General features: G+C 41.9%; 2 protein-coding genes across 7 annotated transcripts in view; both read left to right on the top strand.

The window, feature by feature from the left end:
• The first annotated feature begins 714 nt into the window (after nucleotides 1–714).
• Nucleotides 715–13,700, top strand: eif4ba (eukaryotic translation initiation factor 4Ba). 4 transcript variants are annotated; one of them, XM_034134883.1, is made up of 15 exons: nucleotides 715–814; nucleotides 3,130–3,273; nucleotides 4,505–4,710; nucleotides 6,885–7,001; nucleotides 7,225–7,279; nucleotides 7,417–7,566; nucleotides 7,990–8,133; nucleotides 9,066–9,242; nucleotides 9,507–9,837; nucleotides 10,026–10,114; nucleotides 10,388–10,649; nucleotides 10,820–10,857; nucleotides 11,764–11,893; nucleotides 12,305–12,377; nucleotides 12,594–13,700. In XM_034134883.1, exons 1-15 carry the CDS (start codon nucleotides 802–804, stop codon nucleotides 12,660–12,662), a joined length of 1,998 nt encoding a protein of 665 aa, XP_033990774.1. In that variant the 5' UTR covers nucleotides 715–801; the 3' UTR covers nucleotides 12,663–13,700. The 4 variants fall into 4 exon arrangements, with proteins under 4 accessions (XP_033990774.1, XP_033990773.1, XP_033990775.1 ...); XM_034134882.1 differs by having other exon boundaries at nucleotides 801–865; XM_034134884.1 differs by lacking the exon at nucleotides 11,764–11,893 and having other exon boundaries at nucleotides 801–865.
• Nucleotides 13,701–15,579: 1,879 nt separating this feature from the next.
• Nucleotides 15,580–21,020, top strand: part of LOC117486579 (tensin-2-like) — a 30,323-nt gene continuing 24,882 nt past the window's right edge. For 2 of the 3 annotated variants that reach the window (XM_034135090.1, XM_034135089.1), the window contains exon 1: nucleotides 15,581–16,285. In XM_034135090.1, coding sequence (XP_033990981.1) covers nucleotides 16,163–16,285 — 123 coding nt within the window. In that variant the 5' untranslated portion in view covers nucleotides 15,581–16,162. Of the gene's footprint in view, nucleotides 16,286–21,020 lie in introns of all 3 variants that reach the window. The other variant, XM_034135091.1, reaches the window with a different exon arrangement.

Below are 21,020 nucleotides of genomic sequence, written 5' to 3'. Positions count from 1 at the left end.
TAGGTTTATAATATGAAGAATGCATTTCAAAATACAGTGAAAACCTAGATATATTTGATAACTCGACATGTAAAAAAGAATCTGTTGAAATCAACTTAAGCACCTACTCAAATGTTCAGGAGGAACATATACTTGAGTTCATTATTAATGCTTTTTTACACTTCCTTTATAGGAAGAATTGTATACTGTATATGTTTACTTTAACTCTTTAATTTGATCCCTTTTACTAGTTTCCAGATATGTTACATTACAAAACACTGCACTATTTAATTTACGGATTGGAAATGGAGCAGTGTGGGGGTTTATTCCTGGCACTGTTCGAAAAAAAATTCTCTTTCCATATGGACTTTTTATTTTAAATGTGTTGTTGGTTCAAAATTACACATACTTTCACAAACTAGTGTAGGGAGCCAGTTCTGCCTGTTAGTTATATTTATTTGCCTGGTCTTTTTCATTTGCTGTAATGTCTATTTCTTTGCAATTAGGCTATACCTACATTGAGAGCTATTAAAACAAGCGGGTTAATTTCTTTCCTTGGACAATACACTTTCTAAAGCTGCATAGAAATGTTTGGTCGAAGGATTTAGAGACTCCTATACAAGAGAAAAAGGTAACGTTAGTTCAGTTACAACGGATATCAAGGTCCAATGTACATGAGCAGATGTGGTTAAATAGAAGTACGCATCTTTTAAGTTTGGAGTAGGCAAACAAGGGAGGAGACATGCCCGTGAACGGCGATGCGCGCTCCCGATAATAAACCTCTGACGCCTTCATCCGGGAACTACGAACTCGTTCTCCAACATGGCGGCGTCAGGTGAGGTTTATGAGGTTGAACGATCTGGGTCGGTTGGAGGGATTTTAAGCGGTATTTACAGCAAAACAATTACAAATATTAAGTTCTAGTATTGTGAATGTATCGTGTAATTGATTGGCGTCGTTGTCCCGCGTGTATAAATCGGTTCGTCGGTTGTTTTTGGCCCAGTAAAGACCTTGCTGCTTGAAGAAGGCGAATGAACGAAGCTACGACTTGCACAAGCTGAGCATTTTAACCTACAGGTTACATGCGGTCTTTTCCTATGAAAAACGTTAGAGTGGTGTTAGTGTTTTCAGCTTATCGGGGCTTCACAGTAATACATGCATTAGACTGTGTGGGACATGTTGTGAAATGTTGCTAACTGCGTGCACACAGCTCGCACATTGTATGCCCGTGGCGCTCAGAGCAGATAATCATCGGGCGCAAGCGCGTTTCGGGGAGGAGGGGTTGGGCCGACCAGTCCGGGCTGAGGCGCCCCACGTGTGCAGCCTGGCGCCCGGGTATCGGTGTTTGATGAAACGAGGCAGCTGGGCCTGTTGGGTCGCTTGATAAACACTTCACTTGCAGCTTTATAACTTCGAGCCGTCCCATCCGGTGGGCTTAGTCCTGCTCCGATGATGGCGCACTTGGATTCTGGCGCTGCGACGTGTGCTAGGCCCTAAAACCTAGCCTGCTAAGCAGGGACTCTTCCCCCGTCAGCACTCCTTTGCTGACTAAGCCCGCATAGGCATAAAGACAAAAGCAATCTGCATACTCGCAAACAAACAACCTGTGCAGAAACACTTGGGTTGTGTTAATGTTATTGTAGCTTTAGCTGTACTGCCAAAAGTTAACGTTGCGCAGCTACTAGCTTGCTACATGAGTGCGGTGCGCTAAGAAAGCTATTAGGCAGTCAGAATAATTGGACTGTTTTGTAAAGAATAAGGACTCGACGCCATTAAGGCCTGTTGATTGTAAACAATGACTTAGCATTGTGCACTGGGAAAGAGTTGTTTACAGTCTCTGTTGCTCTGTATGTGTGCAGGTTTTGTAACGATGTATGTAAAGAATGTCCTGACAACTGGGATTTTCACAATTAAGCTCATAGCCAACGTTGTGGCTCCCCTTTTTTGCCTCGCACCAAAACAGACCAGACCTGCTCTGAGCTGTGAAGCCCCTATGTGTAACTGGCAATGTTTGCCTTTTTTAAATGTACACTTGCAGGAATGTTTTGCAATGGATATGTGAACCATTCATTCGATCTCCAATGTATATTCCCTAAATAAAGCAGCAGACATGCAGTCTAGTGGTATGAACACGTTACAAGCATTGCACCTTGCATTGCATTATTGGGGATGAACAAATGAAGGCAAAACCTTTTCTGAGCTATTGGACATGCAGACCACTCCCTGTGGTGTTTATTGAAATAATGCCCGGGATCTTTTTGTTATCACTCAGACACTGCAGTCTTATCACTGCAGGCTGGGATGTTGACAACATATCACACTATATATACTGTTTGTCTTCTCGGCGATGCAGCTGTCCAAGAGGGAAAAACACACAAAACCCCAGACTGTTGTTGTGTTGGTGCTTAAAGAATGAATCTCTCCGTTGTGCAGCATTTCACTGCTTTACTCACTATATTTTGTAATATTTCCCCGAGTTGTTCAAAAAAAGAATTGTAATCTACTACATGCCGGAAAAGCAATCTGACATCATTGTTTGAATAATGTAAATATTAAAAAAAGAAAACAATGGGTTGTGTTTTTAACATTTTAAAGCCTATGTGGCTTGCAATGGTAAAAATGCATACACAGTAGCAAAGTTGAATGTGTAATCAATCATCCCAAATAGTCTGAGATATTTAAATAAGCATGTAACTAATGGGGAACCTTGTTTATAACAATCTAATTTGGCTGATCAAACAATCTAATTACTGAAGGTCCGTGGTAACATTAGTTAATTTTCGATCACTTAAACATTTTGCTGCTGTAGAATAAATGACAAAATCCATCAAATTGACCCCACTTGATAAAAAAGCTTGACTATTATTAATGCTTTGTCTAATTACTTGGAGCGTAGAACATTTAGCATTCGCTTTTCTATGCAAAAGTTTTGATCAGGGAATTGAAGTCATGTATTTAAAACGACATAGCTATGTCAATGGCTTCATACTTTTTAGGTATATAACCTATACCAATCAGATCCCATATTACACAATTAACAGCCAATTATGAATTAGCCTTCCCAGGGGGCTTTAAAGACATCCATTTGGACAACTAAACTATGTCCTGGCCCATCTCTTACTCTGTCCACTGTGTTTATTTCCCCTCTAGCTAAGAAGAAGAATAAGAAGGGGAAGACCCTCACCCTGACTGACTTCCTGGCAGACGACAAGGGAACCAGTAGCAACGCTCCCCCTAGCTACCCAGTAAAGTCCACTAGCTGGGCCGATGAGACCGATGACCTGGACGGCGATGGTGAGTAGACTAAGGAAATGCACACATAGTCTTTAACTTGCCTACCTGTCTTTCAGTTTTCCATTTAATGATAGTGAGATCAATATCAATGCGCTTGTGATCGGGTTGTCCCTTAGTTGAGAGGGTATAAAGGAAAATGCCTTGGTGAATGCAGTCAGTGAACGTTAAATATATATATGTTGTTCCTGAGGGTTAATGGTCTCTTCATTCCAAGTGTTATTAATGTAAGAAAAGATCAGGCAAATTAATAAACCACGTAGAGATGGTTTAGATTCAGTTTCTGTGTTTTTACTACCTTGAGTATCTGCTGATCCAACCCCTTAAAAAGCATAGGATAGCCATCTAACCATGATATAGAAGTAATTAAATAAAGTCATGAAATTCTTCTAGATTAAAACATGACTCGTATTGCAAAACTGCTATTCAATGAAAACCTTGAATCTTCAGTTTTCTTTCAGATTAAGGGATGACAGTGAAACTGATCACTGCAATTGTTTTATTGAATGGTGTTTGTATAGTGTGGTTTATATCACACATACATATCGTATATAACATATCAAGCTACACATCACATGATCACATGTTGTTACGGTCATGTGATGTATAGCAAGTTCTTTTACAAAGAACATATCAAAGGTGCAGTATGTGTACTTGCTTCACATTTCTGCATAAGCATTTTGACACTAAATATGTATTTGTTTTGTTATATCTGGAGTTTTTGGCTCGCATAAATTATAATTCAAGACATGGACATTTACTTTTTTGTCTACCTGCCACTGTGGCTAGTGGATTTAAAAATCTTCCTGCCACTCAATAGATTACCACTGTTTTATTTTAGTCTGGTGACTAAAGCAAATCTACCAAGCACTTTTTTTACCTGCTAGTGGCTGGTAGTCATTTGTAACTCTGCCAATACTGATAATTAACTCCAATGTATTTTTCACGGAACAATATCTTGATACACATGAAGTGTCTGCTGAACAAAATGGCCATCTTAAGGGGTTTGCATTCAGCTGTATCTATTGTCAAACTGAGTATTTTCTTTTTAAAGAAGTTTTGCATTCGCTGTAGTGTCTCTTGAATGTTTGTGTGACTGATGCATATACTTTTCAATTAACATTCATTTTTGTTGAGTCCAAGTTGCCAAATACTTTATTTGCATTTCCAACTGCAGTTCGATAACTGACACTAAGTTTTTTGTTTTAAATGTTCTCTCTTCCCATCCTTCCAGTCTCGACCTCTTGGCACGTGGAGGAGGATTATTCCCGGGCATCGAACATTGACCGGTCCGTCCTTCCGACAGCACCTCGCTCAGCGCGTGAACCCGATGTGGACCGCTCCCGATTGCCCCGCAGCCCGCCTTACACGGCCTTCCTGGGCAACCTGCCCTATGATGTCTCTGAGGAATCGATCAAAGACTTCTTTCGTGGCTTGGCCGTAAGTGTAGCAAGCACGCATGCAGTGTAGGCCATAAAGCACATAGCACTTAGTTGTTACAGCTACTGCTACTCTTTGTTATGTAAGCAAACGCAAACAGTGAAACTCTCCTGAACATCTTGACAAGCTAGTCAGTAGGGATGGGTGTCGAGAACCGGTACTAAGTCAGTACCGGTACCTGATTGGACGGTATTGGTATACCGTTAAGCCGCTGGACAGACGGTGCTGCTATCGGTATATGAATTACGCTACTTCCTTAGTTTAAACAATTCTGGTTGGTTGGGAACCCTCATCCCGTGTGACGTATCCGGTTTGAGTACCACTCTGATTGGCCACTGTGAATGCCACTCGTCATCTGTCCTAACAGCGCTCTTATTATTACAAGACTCCCGGGGGCAGACCACAGGGGGAGACCCAACATCTTGCTAGAAACAGCGTCTCAAGGCTTCTTAACATTTAACAACCTATTAATGATGCATACCCACTTAACGGGAAGAAACTCGGCTAACAGACGATATGAACCATTTTACCTACACGGAACAGAAGTCCAACACCAAGAGTCTAAATCAACACTTAGCAAAGCGGGCTAACGGCTACTTTAGCACATAACTGGCAAAAGCGATCTTTTCTACGTCATTTTATCACAAACAACATATCACAGAAAGCTGAGATTCCACAGATTCCATTGGTATAAGTCTCATCACTACGACCAAAACTCACTGAACTAGCAGCCAGGAAAGAGCAAGAAAACAACTTCACTTTGCGTAGCCATGATGATAATTATGTCTTACCTTTGCTGTTTTGTGATCAAAAGTTGTGTTCAAGGGCATAAAAACAGTTAATCCAATGTCTCTGTGTAACTTTAAAATGATTACTGATAATCCATCATTACAATTTTAAATAATAAACGGATTATAATGGTTAGCCGACCGGAGCTTCCGGTTTAGGAGGTGTCTCGTTTTAACTGAATAATGGTCATGTTTACATGGATTTATGAACTGCCCCTAATTACCGCCCCCTTCCAGAGACACACTGTCAAACACACTCATACCTGCTTGGTATGACATTGAAAAAGTTACATTCAATTACAATAAAATGACTGTTGTTTAAAGGTGGGGTGGGGTATGTAATTTTGGAGAAACCAGCTCGAGTGCGCTAGAATTTGAAAATAAACAACCGCAAAAAATCTGCCACTTCCTTACAGAGCCCCTCCTCCAACACACACGAACGCGCACATGACCAATGAGGGCACGAGATAAATTTGTGCACAGATGGAAGGCTGACAGGCAGGTAGGCCATCCAGTTATTTTAGCCGAGCCGGCTAAAATGATTGGTCGTGCTTTTTACAGCGCCACGGCTTCCACAGATTACATTTGTTTATGTATTTATTGTCAAAGCATTTAATATATAATAATAATAATAATAATTAATAGGGAGGGATGAAACCCTCTTTAATGGTCACACATGCAGAGCACACAGCACACAGTGAAATGTGTTCTCTGCTTTTAACCCATCCTAGTACAAGGAGTCTAGTACTAGGAGCAGTGGGCAGCTATTGTACAGCGCCCGGGGAGCAATGGGAGTGGGGGGGAAGGGGGGTGTCCGGTGCCTTGCTCAAGGGCACCACGGCAGGGCAGGAGGTGAACTGGGACCTCTCCAAGTAGAAGTCCACACTCCATATTTAGGTCTGGTCGGGGACTTGAACCAGCGACCCTACGGCTCCCAGTCCAAGCCCCTACTGACTGAGCCACGGGATGTTAAGAGCATTCCATGGAATATAACAAAAAGTGTTTCTGTAATAAATTACATACCCCACCTTTAATCTTCACATCTTGTAATCATGTCTATAATTCTGAGCACCAAATCATTGAAGAGTATCGATAAGAGTATCGAAAAATACCGGTATCGATAAGCAGTATCGATAAAATCCTAACGATACCCATCCCTACTGTCAGTCATCCATATTCAATTAAATCTGTAACTTTACCAGTCAATTTGTTTGTTTATTTATAAAGAACAGGGCAAACAGGCTAGCCTTGTTTGTTCAATAGACACTCAATTCTTCTATATTTGTTTTTTCCAAAATGTGTGTTTGTACGGGTGCACTGGTACATTGCTCGGCCCAGTTTAGTGCATTTGGTTTTATGTTAATCTCTTACTTTCTTCCTCCCCAGATCAGTGCAGTGCGTCTGCCCCGGGAGCCCAGTAACCCTGAGAGGCTGAAGGGCTTTGGTTATGCCGAATTTGACGATGTGGACTCTCTTCTGAGGGCCTTGAGTCTCAATGAGGAGGTGAGAGGCTGCAACAAGAACTTAGTTTAACATTTTAATCTGAAACCATGGATCTAAACTAAGTGAACTACATTCCCCGTAACAATTAATCTGAAGTTAAAATGTATTTAATGGCCTCAATGCACAAAATAAAGATTTAAGTTGTACAATGAATGAAAGTGGGTTTCTATCTCTGATTTAAAAAATGTTTACAGAAGAATGACTAACTCTGTTTGTTCAACAGAACCTGGGAAACCGAAGGATCCGTGTAGATATTGCTGACCAGTCTAATGATAAAGGTACAATGCTACCATTTTTTTTTGCGGTTACCATTTCTGGCCTCTTTGATTACATGTCATTTAGCAAGTGGGAATATGTCCCTAAAACCTAATATCCTATCATTTAAACCTAAAATCTATTTTTCTTTACTCCTCAGAGAGAGACAATGGGTCTATGGGAGGCCGGGACAGGGGCGGCCGGATGTCGGACCTGGGTCCTGACAAGACTGACAGTGACTGGAGGGCTCCTCGCGGCAGCACAGAGGCTGATGATGCACCTCCCAAGAGAGAAGAGGCCTTTGGAGGAAGTGAGTCAGAATTGGCTTCGTTCCTGCTTTGAACAATCATTGTTATTTCACTCTTGAAGCCAGGACAATTGTGATCAAGGATAATTGTCTTAGAAGTTTTGGACAGAAGGGACCGATTTGACTAGTCAGTCACAATTTGACTATGATAAAGCTGATAGCACTTTAACAACCTGGCATAATATTAGTTAAAACAATTTGTAAAACTTAACTAACTTTGTTGTCCCTACATTTATTAACATGTTTTCAGGTGTAAAACATGCTTAAGTGCAATTTATATATTTATCCAAAATGTTGACTTAACTGCTAAAAAACAATGCGTGACTATCTCCCAGGCTCTGTTTAATGTTCAATCCAAACCCTAACAGTTCATTAGAAGAGGAATTCCCTATGTTAAACGGCATTTTTTTTTTTTTGCGTGTGCTGGTACTGATTCAGGATCACGGGACCGCTACGAGCCGGGCGGCTTCAGAGACGGGCCGCGGCGGGACAACGACCGCTATGATGGAGGAAGAGACCGCTTCCGCGATCGCTATGATGACCGGGACCGTAGAGACTTCGATAGAGGAGGTGTGTCTTCGTGCTCGTTCAGATCCTCTTGCCCGTATGAGCTTAGGCTTCATGATCATAATCAGGATTTATTTTTGCTGGTCAAATGTCCGGAAAAAATTATTTTACCGGACAAATTCGAAACTTACCAGTCATGTTTCAATAATAATAAGAATTGTGTAGCAGAGTTTCCGTTAGCAGGTAATTACCGCACTATGACCGGATATGCTGATGTTTAAAACTCAGTTAATGGGGCTCATTTTTATATTGCTTCAGTTTATAATCGTAAAAGTTCAGATTCATTTTTCAAAAAATGATACGCTTCCACAAACAACATCATTATTACATTCAAACAAACTACTTGTAGTAGAAGTACATTATTCAAAAGTTTACATTAACTTTGGATAATAACACGGGAGAAACGGATCCTCTCTTTTCCCCTCTCCCTCCCTCTCTCTCCTGACAGCCCGTCAGTTTCTCATGCAGCTCACTAAACAGTGGGCGGGGCTTCAGGTGAACAGCTGCGTGCCTCCGTCAGACTCAGCAGCTGATCTGATCTCTCTCTCTCTCTCGTTCGGTTATACTTCACTCGCGTTTATGTCCATATCGATCAGATCCAGCTCTCCTGATCGGCCTTTATAGAGAGCACAGATCAAACTATTAAGAGTGAATATCGGCCGGTAATGATCGGCGGCCAATCGATCGGAGCATCCCTAATTATTACCGGACATTTTGACTGGCAGGTTTTGAATTTACCGTTTTTTAATAAATGTTACCAGCTAAAAACCGGTAATTACCGGCTAACGGAAACCCTGATCATAATATCCCTCAAATGTTCTTTAACAATCCCATCTCAATCAAGTCATTGGCAAACACGTCTCCCTGTTCTCCATGCATGCACTAGTTCTTCCATTTTGATATCTCACCGGTTTTCTACCCTGCCATCCTTCCAGGTTTTGACTCTCGTGGTGGTGGAGCAGGAGGAAGTAGTCGTCGTGCCTTCGGCACTGGCTTCCGCCGCGATGATGACTTTCGGGGTAGCAGTGATAGTTACGGTCAACGGGAACGTTACGGGGGCAGCGAGGACCGGTTCGAGAGGAAGGAGGAGAGGCGTGAAGAGAGAAGTGACGGTGAGCGTTGTTATTACTTCATGCATCACATTAAATAATATGTATTGACTGATTTTATGAAGTAGGGTTATTTTAGTGTTGCAATTTGTGCAAATATTATTTGACGAAGATCCTCTGCACCCTATAGACTGAAAATAATTGTTAATATAAATGGTACAACAAAATGAAGCCAACCCAACTACATTTAAAAACAAATGTATTCATCATTTTGTATAATCTGTCAAGTTTCAACGGGAGAAATATAATTATTTCTTGTTCTCACAGCCGGTTCCACACAGAGACCCAAGTTGAACCTTAAGCCCCGTAGCACGCCTGCGGAGGAGGGAGGCAGTGCTGGAGGTGGCGGAGGCGGTGGCGGTGGTGGTGGTGGTGGTGGCGGAGGTGGTGGTGGTGGCGGGGGAGGTCCCTCCCCAGCTGTAGCTGCACCTCCGAGCTCCGGCAGCAGGACTTCCTCCATCTTTGGTTCAGCCAAGCCGGTTGACACAGCAGCTAAGGAGAGGGAGGTGGAGGAGAGGCTGAAGAAACAGGAAGAGAGACTGCAGAGGCAGCTGGAGGAGGACAAAGGACGAGGACCTGACAGAAAGATTCGAGACAGGTCAGGGGTCCACATGGATGATTCTTCATGTCATTGTGAACATGCGATAACTCAATTGGTTATTTATGTTATATGAACACTCTATTGGGGGAAGCTCATTGTATCCATCCCTAAAAATATATTTTAGGAAGATTTAAAAAAACTTTACTCTTGTAAATGTATAAACTTATTTTCTTTTTTGTTTTCAGGGACCCAAGCTGGCGCAATGAAGAAAGTCATCCTTCGAGGTCTCGCACAGGAAGTGAGTCTTCACAGCCAGGAAGTACTTCTGGAAGAGGTGAGATACGTCCGTGTTTGATTTAGTTAAAGATTGCCTTCAGGAATCCGGCTGTGTATCTTATTTTTGTGTCTGTTTCTTAACATGGCACTTTCAGCTAATACAGAATAATACAATAATATATATGTCATCTAATCTGTTGGACAATCATATAAAGATTTAATTTTGAGAACCTTTTTTAGACTTTTTGTTTAAAAAAAAAAGATGTGTGTGCAATGTACTTTGTATTTAAAAAAAAAACCTAACAAAACGCTGTTCTTTTTCATCCTAAAGGCTCCAGGTGTCGAGATGGTGAGCGCTCTGGGGAGAATGAGGTTTTCAGTGCGAGAGATAGTGAGCCCTCCTCCCCTGGGACCTCCCCGCTGCCCCCCTCCACCAACTCCCCCAAGGAGCTGCTGAAGGTGGTGCCAGCGCCTCCTCCCAAGGAGAATGTCTGGGCCAAGAGAAGTGCAGCCAGCACAGGCTCTAGTGAGGGGGACGGACGACCTCCGGCCTCTCCTGTCTCCCCCGGTGGGTCGACTCCTCCCAAGCTCAGGTGAGACATGCTGCATGATGGGAAGCCTTTCCCCAGCACACTGCTCAGAAACTGCCATTTCAAAACATTTCACACGTAGAACTAGTTATCAAAAGTTATTGGAAAAGTGAAACTGTCGGTGTTCAAGTGTTTTGTGTACAAACTCCTGACTATTCTTACTTTCTCCTTAGCTCCCCAAATTCTGCGGATGAAAGAGAATCTGAAAAAGGTAAGGCCTGCTGATGTGTGGGGAATGTTTACCCAAACCTCAGTGTAGACCTCGATTACCATAAAACAAATAATTTAAACTATAAACAAAATCAACAAGCATGTATTAGACGCCAACTCGCATGATCTGCTACGCTGTCTTGTTATTGTTTTGATCAAGAGCCCGTTAGTGGCAGAAAAATAGATCTTGTAAGATTAACTGTAACTGCAAGGATTTCTCTTAGTTGTTTTGCAGACTCGAAAATCCATAAAGACATTTTGACATTTGTTTGAAAATGAAAACTAGAATCCGGTGTTTTCAGTTAATTCTGTTAAGTTAGATGTCAACTTTCACTAAGCAGACAGGAAGTACATTTCTTATGTACGTAGTCCGTGTAATAACATAAGTCTTATATGAAGCTCCAGTGTTTTTCATCGAGACTGTTTGTTTATTTCCTGGATTAGGGGCAAGAAAAGCTGTCCTTCTTTTCACACTTTGTTTCTGCATCATACTGGAAAGAAAACATCTCATCTTCCTGCAGAGATTGAATTCATTACAAGGGGAGCACTGACATGTCTCGATTAGTCTGCCTTGTTGCAGAATAATATGCACATGCACCACAATTCTGACTTAAATGATATAAATGTATGTTTTAGGTTCAGACTCAGCAAACTGGCCAAATGTGGAAACAGTGCTGTATAAGAATACAACATTAAAGCCAATTTAACATGAAACTAGATGAGTTGCACGGTTTAAGCTCAGCTTGCATGCAGGCAGATGTGAACCCTCATTTGGCCCGGCATCAGTGACTAACACTTTTCGAATCCAACCCAGTGGCTTTTCATGCTGCAGTGTGTTGTGAGTGTAGTCTCCTTTACAAAGTCCAACAACCTCCCTCCCTTCACTCAACTGTCTGGCTTCTTTAAGATGAGAACAAGGCTGACGTTATGCGTCGTGACCGGGGGCCCCCACGAGCACGAGGGGGTTCTTCAGGGCATGGAGCAGGGCGTGGCCGAGGAGATGGTCCCAACAGAGACCGAAGAAAGGAGGCAGACAGGTCAGCCACCCTAAGCTAGGCTCTCCAGGAGGAGAGTTAGTGGGCATCTGTAAAGAATGGCCTTTGCTCAGTTACACAGCTCATGATGCATTCATTGTTACAAGGACTTGTGCAGTGCTATTTAATGCTCGACCTTTTCTTCGATCAGTTTGAGTGCTAAAACTTCAGTACAACATCAATTGGACATGAAACTCAGAACTGTTCGAACTGTATTGTGAAGCTTTTCTTCTAAATATAAGTAAATATAAACTGAGCACACCAATCAGCTTGTAGATGTACATTTTCAGATAATGAATTTGTGCTCCTTTTTAGTTGTGTGTGTGTGTGTTTTGAGGATTCACAGCAAGGGTCAACTTTGCAGCACTGAGGTCCACCGATAGATCTTAACCTCAGTGTTCGCTCTGATTGTAGAAAGGATATCAGAAGAGACCGAGACTCCAGACCACCCCCAGAGCCAAAGAAATTCCACGAAACCCCAACCCCTGTAAGTCCTTCACTGCGCAGGATTAGTCCAGTCTGACATCCCCTCAAATAAGTTTCATTAAAGAGTTCCCCTTAAAGCCTTCAGTAGTTGTATCAGTGCTCCCCCGCACATTATAGGTTTGAAACCTTGTCCCTAATGTTTTCATCCTACTTTCTTCTTCTAACATCCAAAGCTTACTGTACTGATCCAGGTTCTTTTTTGTTTTGCCTTTTGTAGAAGTTCAGCTCAGCGAGTAAGTACGCCGCTCTGCTAATGGACGGGGACGACGCAGAGGACGTAGAATAGAGAGAAAATAACGAGAAGAGGCCCGACAGCGCAATACGAGGAGAAAAAAGACGACCGCTGAAAAAAATAATCTCACATAGCTTATGAAAAAAACTCCTCACGTGGAAGAGGCTCCCGGGAGGACATCACTCCCTCCTTCCTTTCCTCCTACAAACCTGTCCTTTACTTTAAAAACACCCCCCCATCCTCCCTCCCCCGCCCCGCCTTCAGGACTATTCAGCTTCTTAAGAATAGTCGCATACTGGACTTGTTTTAAATGGGAAAAAAGGAGTAGCTGACACATTGAAAAGTGATGGATGACCTTGAATTAATTGTAATAAATAAATGGAAAAAGTGGGGAAAAAATGAATTTGTATATTTGTGGATCTACAGTGGGGGGAGGTTGGATGATATGACCGGAGATACAGTTTACCAACCTGATTTTATTCATTCTAATCAACTTTTGACCTATCTATCTTGGTAATGCCCAACTTGAATGCAGAACGATTAATTATAAGCCCTTTTTATTCCCCTATATTCATAATTAAGTCAGTTATTAAAAATCTATTGATTCTTTTTTTGATGAAACTTGATGAAGAATATCCTGCCTTCCAATACTCTGACATGATTGTTGATGCTCGTTACTAGTAATTAAAAAAAGAAACTGCCAGCAACAAAATGTTGAATTGATGCTAAACTGAGTGACGGTATTGCAAGATAGGATGATGACTTGTATGTTGAAAGAAAACGGCTGGAAAAACAATTATTGCCTGAAGAACCAATTAAGTCCTACTGCTATTATCCCCAATCATTGTACTGATGTCTCTATTACTACACACCTGATGAAAAAAATAACATCAGTTAAAGGCTTGTAATGCACGTTCCCAGCAGTCATAAAGATTCTCCACAGCTGTCTCAATCATTCACTCTTCCTGAAGTGAGGAATACAAATATTTGGGCAAAGTATGGAGTTGCCTTTAGCAGGATGTGAGTACTTCCACAAGATTACATGAACCTGTCTTCCAATTTGCAATAAATTGGGGTCATTATGTGCATTCATATAGTATGTGGTCATTTTTTGTATGCATTAGTGGAGGGATTTGAGCTGACTGCTTGTTTCAAGTCATTTAAAGTGTAAGCGTTTAAGGCCACACACACTATAGTGACAGTCATTCAAAACGAACCATGAAGTGTTGTCAGTTGCAGAATTGCATCATCAAACAAATCTTTTTATGAGCAACTAAGTGTTTTCCCCATTGCTTACTGTTCTCCCGGTGTGGTCTGTGAGACACAACATTTCTTCAGTCCCGACCCCCTGCTGAGGGCCGGTCTCCTGGTGGCAGCTGGTCAGGATCCTGCTGAGCTGCACGGACACACTGAAGGAGTTTGTGTCTGCTGAAGCTCACCGATGGCCTACCAGAGAGCTCCACTTCTTTCACAGTTTCTAACAAAATAGTTTGTTTATAGTTAGAGACCATTCATTTATAGGGCATGTAGTGTGTGGGTGTGAGAGAAAGATGCTGGACAATTGTCTTAAGGCTTCTGCTTATTTCTTATCTGCATCTCGCTTAGATCGATGTCAAGTTAGGGAATTGTCCCATTTATTTAGTAAATTCAGTGACAACAATGTCTATTTTTTAAATCATGCGTAGGTAATGCTGTAACGGTAACATTTCCAACAGAGACTGAAGTTCTCATCCATCTTACATAGTAATGCATCGATGTGTTGCTACACCACCAATGAATAAGTTAAAACTACTAATAAATATCACTATGAAACCTGTGCAGTTGATTACTTTAGGACAATTGTTTCAGTTTTCTGAAATGTGCCAATATACCATTATCTAAAGCGATTTTGGGGTAAAAATTGGATAAATATACAAACCCTAATAGAGAAAGTTATTAAAAACACTTGCATTTGTCTTTTGGAAGGTATCCCAAATTAAAATGATTGACAAGTGCAGGAAAAAACAATGTTGCTGCCTGTAGTGTTGTGTCTCACTTTAATACAGACCTCAATACTTCTTAATCTTAGAGTTTAAACTAGCGTGTTTGTGCACCCTAGTCACCCCCCACCACCATAACCCCCCCTGTTGCCATGTGAATTAACAGCTGGTCCACACAGGAGGGTCCTTCCCTCTACTTCAAGCCACAACATGACTCGTGTTTGCGTCATTCATGTCCCCAGATGATGTATCAAGTGCAATTTTCCCCCATCTTTTTGGTGGTCAACTATGCTGGGTCCACCCATGTGGAACTGCAATAAAGATGGATCTGTGCAGATGTACTTGTGCACTTGATGGGTTTGTCGCCTAATTTAGCTCACAGCCACAGATTTGTCTCGCTTTAAACTAAGGGCCGCTTTGTATGGTCTAACTGGAGGCCAACATCATGGTTTTAAAAAGAGCTTATTGTTGGAGATTTTCCCCTCGCAACCCTAAAGCCCCTGCTTGAAGGAGCATTTTGTCTAGAGAATGTTGTTTGGGGAAATATAGCTATGTGTGTGTTACAGAGAGCTGAAGGAATTTAACGACTTCAGAAGCAGATCTCAGAGTTAAGCACAGAGCCTATCATTGTTTTTTGTTTCAGCGGAGAGCCACTGAGAGAATAAAAGAGGACATTACTGTAAAATTGGTGTCCTGTCAAACTGCAAGATCACAACCGAGGAAACCCATGCCAGCAGTCAAAAGTCTTCACTTCCTCACATCAGGCTGACAGGAAGTAGAAGTGGGATCAACTCACTACAGTATGTTCTCATGTGCAAAGTTACAGAGTCTAGAGGGATGACGTGTGTGAAAGAAGTTCTATCTAATCACTCCCCCATGAGGAAGAGGAGAGTGAGAGGGGCTGAAGTCAAGCCAAAGGAAAGGGGAAGGGCCTGACATCAACAAGCCAAAACAGCTGCCCCCTTCTCCCCCATGGAGAAACAGCAAGAGAAGCCTGATGCAGCAAGAGAGAGAGAGAGAGGGGAAGACTTGAGGGTCTGTAACTGTGGAGCAGGAGAGCCTTGTGTGAAACATTTGAGGGTCTGTACAGGAGAAGAGACGGAGGTTTTGGCAAGTGGAAAGGGGGAAGGGAAGAGAGAGGGGGAGAGTGTGTGCTTGCATGCTTTTCATAGTGAGGATAGCCAGGGAGCAAGGGACAGGGAAGACTGTAAGAGGAGAGGTGTGGGGAAAGAGAGTAGGGTCTGTGCATGGTGACACTTTTTGGAAGGGTGAAAGAGGGGTTGTAAGAAGAGAGGGGGAAAAGGAGACGGGAAAAAAGTCATCTGGAGTGGATTTCAAGGCAGGACAAGCTGTCAGAGAGAAGGGCTGAGGTGTGAGGAGTCGCTAGGGAAGAATAAGCATGTTGGGAGAGAAAGACCTTAGCTGTCGCAGAAACATAAGGAGGTCCGTCTAAAATATGAAGCACTGAGAATAGGAGAAGAAAAAAGGGGACCTTCTGGAGCAAAGCACTAGAGGAGGAACGTTTAGGAGACTTAAAAAAATTAAAAGGAGCTAAACAAGGTATCTGCTGGAAATATGGGGTGCATTCATAGCACAGGGGCGGGCAGGATGAAGAACAGTGGACCGAGTACTGACACAGGAGGAATCCCCATAAAGGCAGACCCTGAGGTGCATCCTGAAATCTTCCAGCTTGCTGAGGTAAGTGAATAATTGCTCATTAGGGAACTGTACACATTCTGGTTTACCTTGCTTATGATCACACAGGATGTTGGGTTCATTAGTAGCTAAATGGAAAGCGTAAACCTGAGTTTGACTAAACAGATTAAAAGATTAATAGGTCTAACTCATGATGGTAATGCAGATGTGTTAAATAGCCTAAATGCTGCGTATGGTTTGCCATTTGATTTAACTATGTCTGTTGGTATACTCCACATAGACAACATACTAGTCATCAAACAGCACCCATAGGAATCCAATTACCACTACGTTCCGAAATTAGATCCAAAGCAATGTCTTGTGAAATATTGTTTTTGTCAGCGTTAAATGAGAAGCATCTTGTGCCGCAGATGCTCGCATACCAAAAGATAAACATGTGTTTTGCAGGTCTCCTTAAAGCCAGCATCAGATGCATGAATGGCACGCACTAGTAAAGTTAATCACATTGGTGAAAAGTTAGATTTGAATTACCTCGTAAATTTGTCACAATGGGATCAGTGGCAATGAACCTGAAATACAAAGTAATTTACAGCCACTCATGGACCATCCACTTGATCCCTGTTAATCATGGCCTCGGGGGGGCAGAGTTCAAGAGGAAGTGGGTTAGGTTACTGTCCGGTTCTGACCCGCCGTCTGCCTGGCGGCTGGCTCTATTTAGAAACATGTATGGATTTAGGAGCAAGCCACGTAAAGCCTCTGGAGGACTTTTATGGAGACTTAAAATAAAAAGTCTCGGTTGGTTAAGCGCCAAGGCTACACATCAGAATGTGTGCATTCTCACATGTCAGAGTAAACCATACGCTGGCATGCTGTATGTCAGGTTAGAGCAGCAAAGAGTTAAAACTAATATATAGTCATGTCACTTCATGTGTGTGTGTGTGTGTGTGTGTGTGTGTGTGTGTGTGTGTGTGTGTGTGTGTGTGTGTGCCTGTGTGTGTGTATGACCATGCCAAATTATGATACCATCGTCCCTACTGAATGGGTGGACTCTGCAGTGAGAGTAGTGAAATATGTCATACATGCAAACAGTCCAGGAGTTCTTAATGTTGATTGTAGTGTCTGTTTCTTCTCCTCCGTCTCTTTCTCACACACACAAAAACACACACTAATTCCCGCACCTATTTTCAGCCTTTTCATGGCTGCTTAGAGGTGACGCCCCTACTCATGCAGGTTATAAATACCCTGCCAGGACTAGAGCATACCCATGGCTCCGCACCTGCTCCTGTCCCTTCCTGAGTCGACAGTGTGTGTGTGTGTGTGTGTGTGTGTGTGTGTGTGTGTGTGTGTGTGTGTGTGTGTGGTGTGTGTGTGTGTGTGTGTGTGTGTGTGTGTGTGTGTGTGTGTGTGTGTGTGTGTGTGTGTGTGTGTGTGTGTGTGTGTGTGTGTGTGTGTGTTACCCAAAACAAGAAGTTGTGTTTCCTGCTCTCTAGCATGTCACCAGTAGTGAGGTGTCACTGGAAAAGAACTCCCACACCGCATTAAGTGGAGAGGGGGTGTGTAACTGAATGCTGTATCAATTTACAGCGTGTGTGTTTGTGTTTTGCAGCTGTTTATTTTAACTATTTTAATTAATTTGATAAGATGTACGTTTGTATGCATTTCAGACATATAGCAGAGAATTAATGGGACAACCTTAAATAATTGACCAGGTTGTTTTTTAGTTAATCCCTTAAAGGGACAGTTCACGCCAAAATCAAAGATAGATATTTATGCTCTTACCTGTAGTGATAATTATCAATCTTGATTGTTTTAGTGTAAGTTTCCGAGAATTGGAGATATCAGCACTTTCAGGAATGAGTATCTCTTGCGGGGCTACTGTAGGAAGAAAATAGTTCCTTTATAAAACTGCTCAGACCAAGGTCTCTGGATTATCTAAATAAACAGGGTCATGATTCCTGGATAGAAACATAGCAGTTGAGGGCTATCTATCACCAGAGAAGGCCGTCGTCTGATTGATTGATTGATTGAAAAGTTTATTAACAGCTTGTATATTGGGTACAGTACAGTACAGCTCAAAACATACAATTCTTAAGGGGATGCAGACCAGAGAAAGACTTTCGTCTTGTTTACATCAGGGTCCCCCATTTCCAATTCATCATATCATTTAAGACATATAAGACATATTTGACATACAGATGGCTTATTTACAATTTACATACAGTTGGTTTTTTACATACAGATGACTTATTTACAATTTTCATTTTAGATTTCGTTCTAATACATCCTAACCGGACATTTAAGACATACCAAGTCTACAGATATACAGTTAGTAACAGAGTCTAAAATGCGAGTATATACATAGATGGGGGGGGGGGAAGCTGTCCATTGTACGACAGGTTGAGATTTGTACCATTACCGGGGCCAGTTTTGCAATGCTCTCCCGCTAAGGTGCTCTTTAAGAGAGGTTTTGAAGGTAAGTATAGTTTTACTTTCCTTTACAGTTGTGGGAAGAGCGTTCCACCTTGATGTGGCATAATTGCCACATCAACAGGCAATATCTCGTTCATTTGGCAACTGACACTAAAACCATTTGGATTGATACATAGCACAAATAGGTAAGAGAAAAACATGTATTTGTGGGTGAACTGTCTCTTTAAAATGTTACGGCTGGTGCCCTCACAGTAATAAAAGCGCATGCAGCCACAGTCATAAAGAAATCCATTATGCTTCTGTTGGTGCCTGACCCTCTCCTCTTCGCCATGTTAGAAGTGGAAGTGCTCCAGGCTCTCTGCAGCGGTCAGAGATGCTTGTAGAATGACATCGGCTTTGGCCGCGAAACTCCAAATGGGGTGGGGTTCTTTAATACTGCAATACTGCTGACAGTCACGGGAGCCTGGAGACTGTTAGTCCGTGCAAACGAAGTATAGTTTGAGAGCTTATAATGATAAACAATATAGCACACTAAACAATTCAATTACTGCTTCCTATTGTTCGCCATTCTGATGGAGAGAGATGGAGAGAAAGAATAACGAATGGAAGAAAAGTGTCATAGTGACAGGCCGGTACGTAAGAAGACACCCACCACAATGCCCTGAAATCCATGAGTCATGTCATGTTTTTGGTTTTTAGAAAGCTCTTTGATTCCATTTGTCATTATTTGACTGATAACAACCACATTGTTTTTCTTCAACCTTAGTGCAAGTTGTTTGCTGGGTGGATTTTGAAAAGCTTTTGTTTATTTGAAAATAAGTTTGTCAACTTTTCATTACCGTTGGATTTTAGCACAAGAAATATAATCTCTCACGTATGTACTTGAAAACCGATTAACCGTCTGTATTTGCCTTGAGGTAATACATGCATAGAATTATACATTTTAACGTGGATAAGTTCATTTAAATATTTAATGTCGTTAGTGCATTATTCAGGGGTTTACCTACTTAATTTCAGTTATATAATCAAGCAGTCCGTCCCCTAAACTTCCAAAGAAATAGATATTGAATAAAAGGATTTAAACATATGCGTGTATTTTTTGGACTAAGATATAACTCACTTAATTTAAGGTACATTTGTCGTCTTGTGATCTTGTAACAGCAGTTGCAGCACTCAGCACAGATAATGCCACGCCACTATCTGCTATTGTACTATCAGCAAGATAAAGTTATTCTACTATTTGTCCACCAGGCGGTGCCCTTGGCTCGTCCTGCGTTTTAGGTTATTGTGGAGAGGTTTCAACCTGTGTATCTGGTTAAATAGCGAAATGTAGTCAACTGAGGTGCTTGTCCCTTGAAATAATGTACAGACCCTAAAGAAGGGGAATACCTTATACTAGTCATTAACCTGGTCAGTACCATTTTCAGTGGATCTCATTCTGCAATACATTAATGCACAACAATTAACTGTGACTCATAATATGTAGCCTAATTGGCTGATATTTGACTTCTAGAGAGTTATATGTATGCAACTGTTCTACACCTCAAATACATGTACAATGTTGGAAACATGTGTAATTGTGTTGCCCCAAAGCAAAGGGCTACTTTTTACAATGCAATCTCAGGTCAGATTTATGAAGTAACAGCAACTCAGTGGGGTATTACATCAATCAAATCAATTCAAGCTCCAAAATCCATCAGTTAATTTCAAATGTAAATGGCTGGAGGGGAGGATGATCCTCTTCTGCCACATACCCTCCTATTGTCCGGTTCACTTCCTAAATCCCGCCACCCCTGATACACACACACACACACACACACACACACACACACACACACACACACACACACACACACACACACACACATACACACACACACACACACACACACACACACTCACACAGCTAGCACAGACAGACCCATATTGAGCACATTCAGTGGATTCCATGGTTTATAGCAGCTTCACACAGCAGCAGAGGACTTGTCAATAGTCCAATGTTTCTCTGCTGCTGTGATTACAAGATCAATACATGCAGCATAATGGTAATCTGTCCCAGCAATGCCTGTGACAGTTTGTTAAGTACAGGTCAGTGATCAAAATAAGGGGTTTTGTTGGAAGATGGAGTAACTATATAATTAAAAAAAAACATAAAACACGATTGAAATGATTTTGTAACTGATGGCTTATATTTGGCCAAGCACACCCTCCAACAGTTTTAAACACCCCGTGTGACCCCTGTGTGACCACTCTGTATCTGATGGTGGGACATCAGACCCTCCAATAACAACATGCTTTCTTAATGACTGTAGAGAGCCTACTTATGGTTTATGCTTGTACGGCACTG

The sequence above is a fragment of the Trematomus bernacchii genome, unplaced genomic scaffold (assembly GCF_902827165.1).
Source record: "Trematomus bernacchii unplaced genomic scaffold, fTreBer1.1, whole genome shotgun sequence".
Lineage (NCBI taxonomy): Eukaryota > Metazoa > Chordata > Actinopteri > Perciformes > Nototheniidae > Trematomus > Trematomus bernacchii.
The sequence above is the reverse complement of the archived record's forward strand: the minus strand, read 5'-3'. Positions and strand labels throughout refer to the sequence as shown.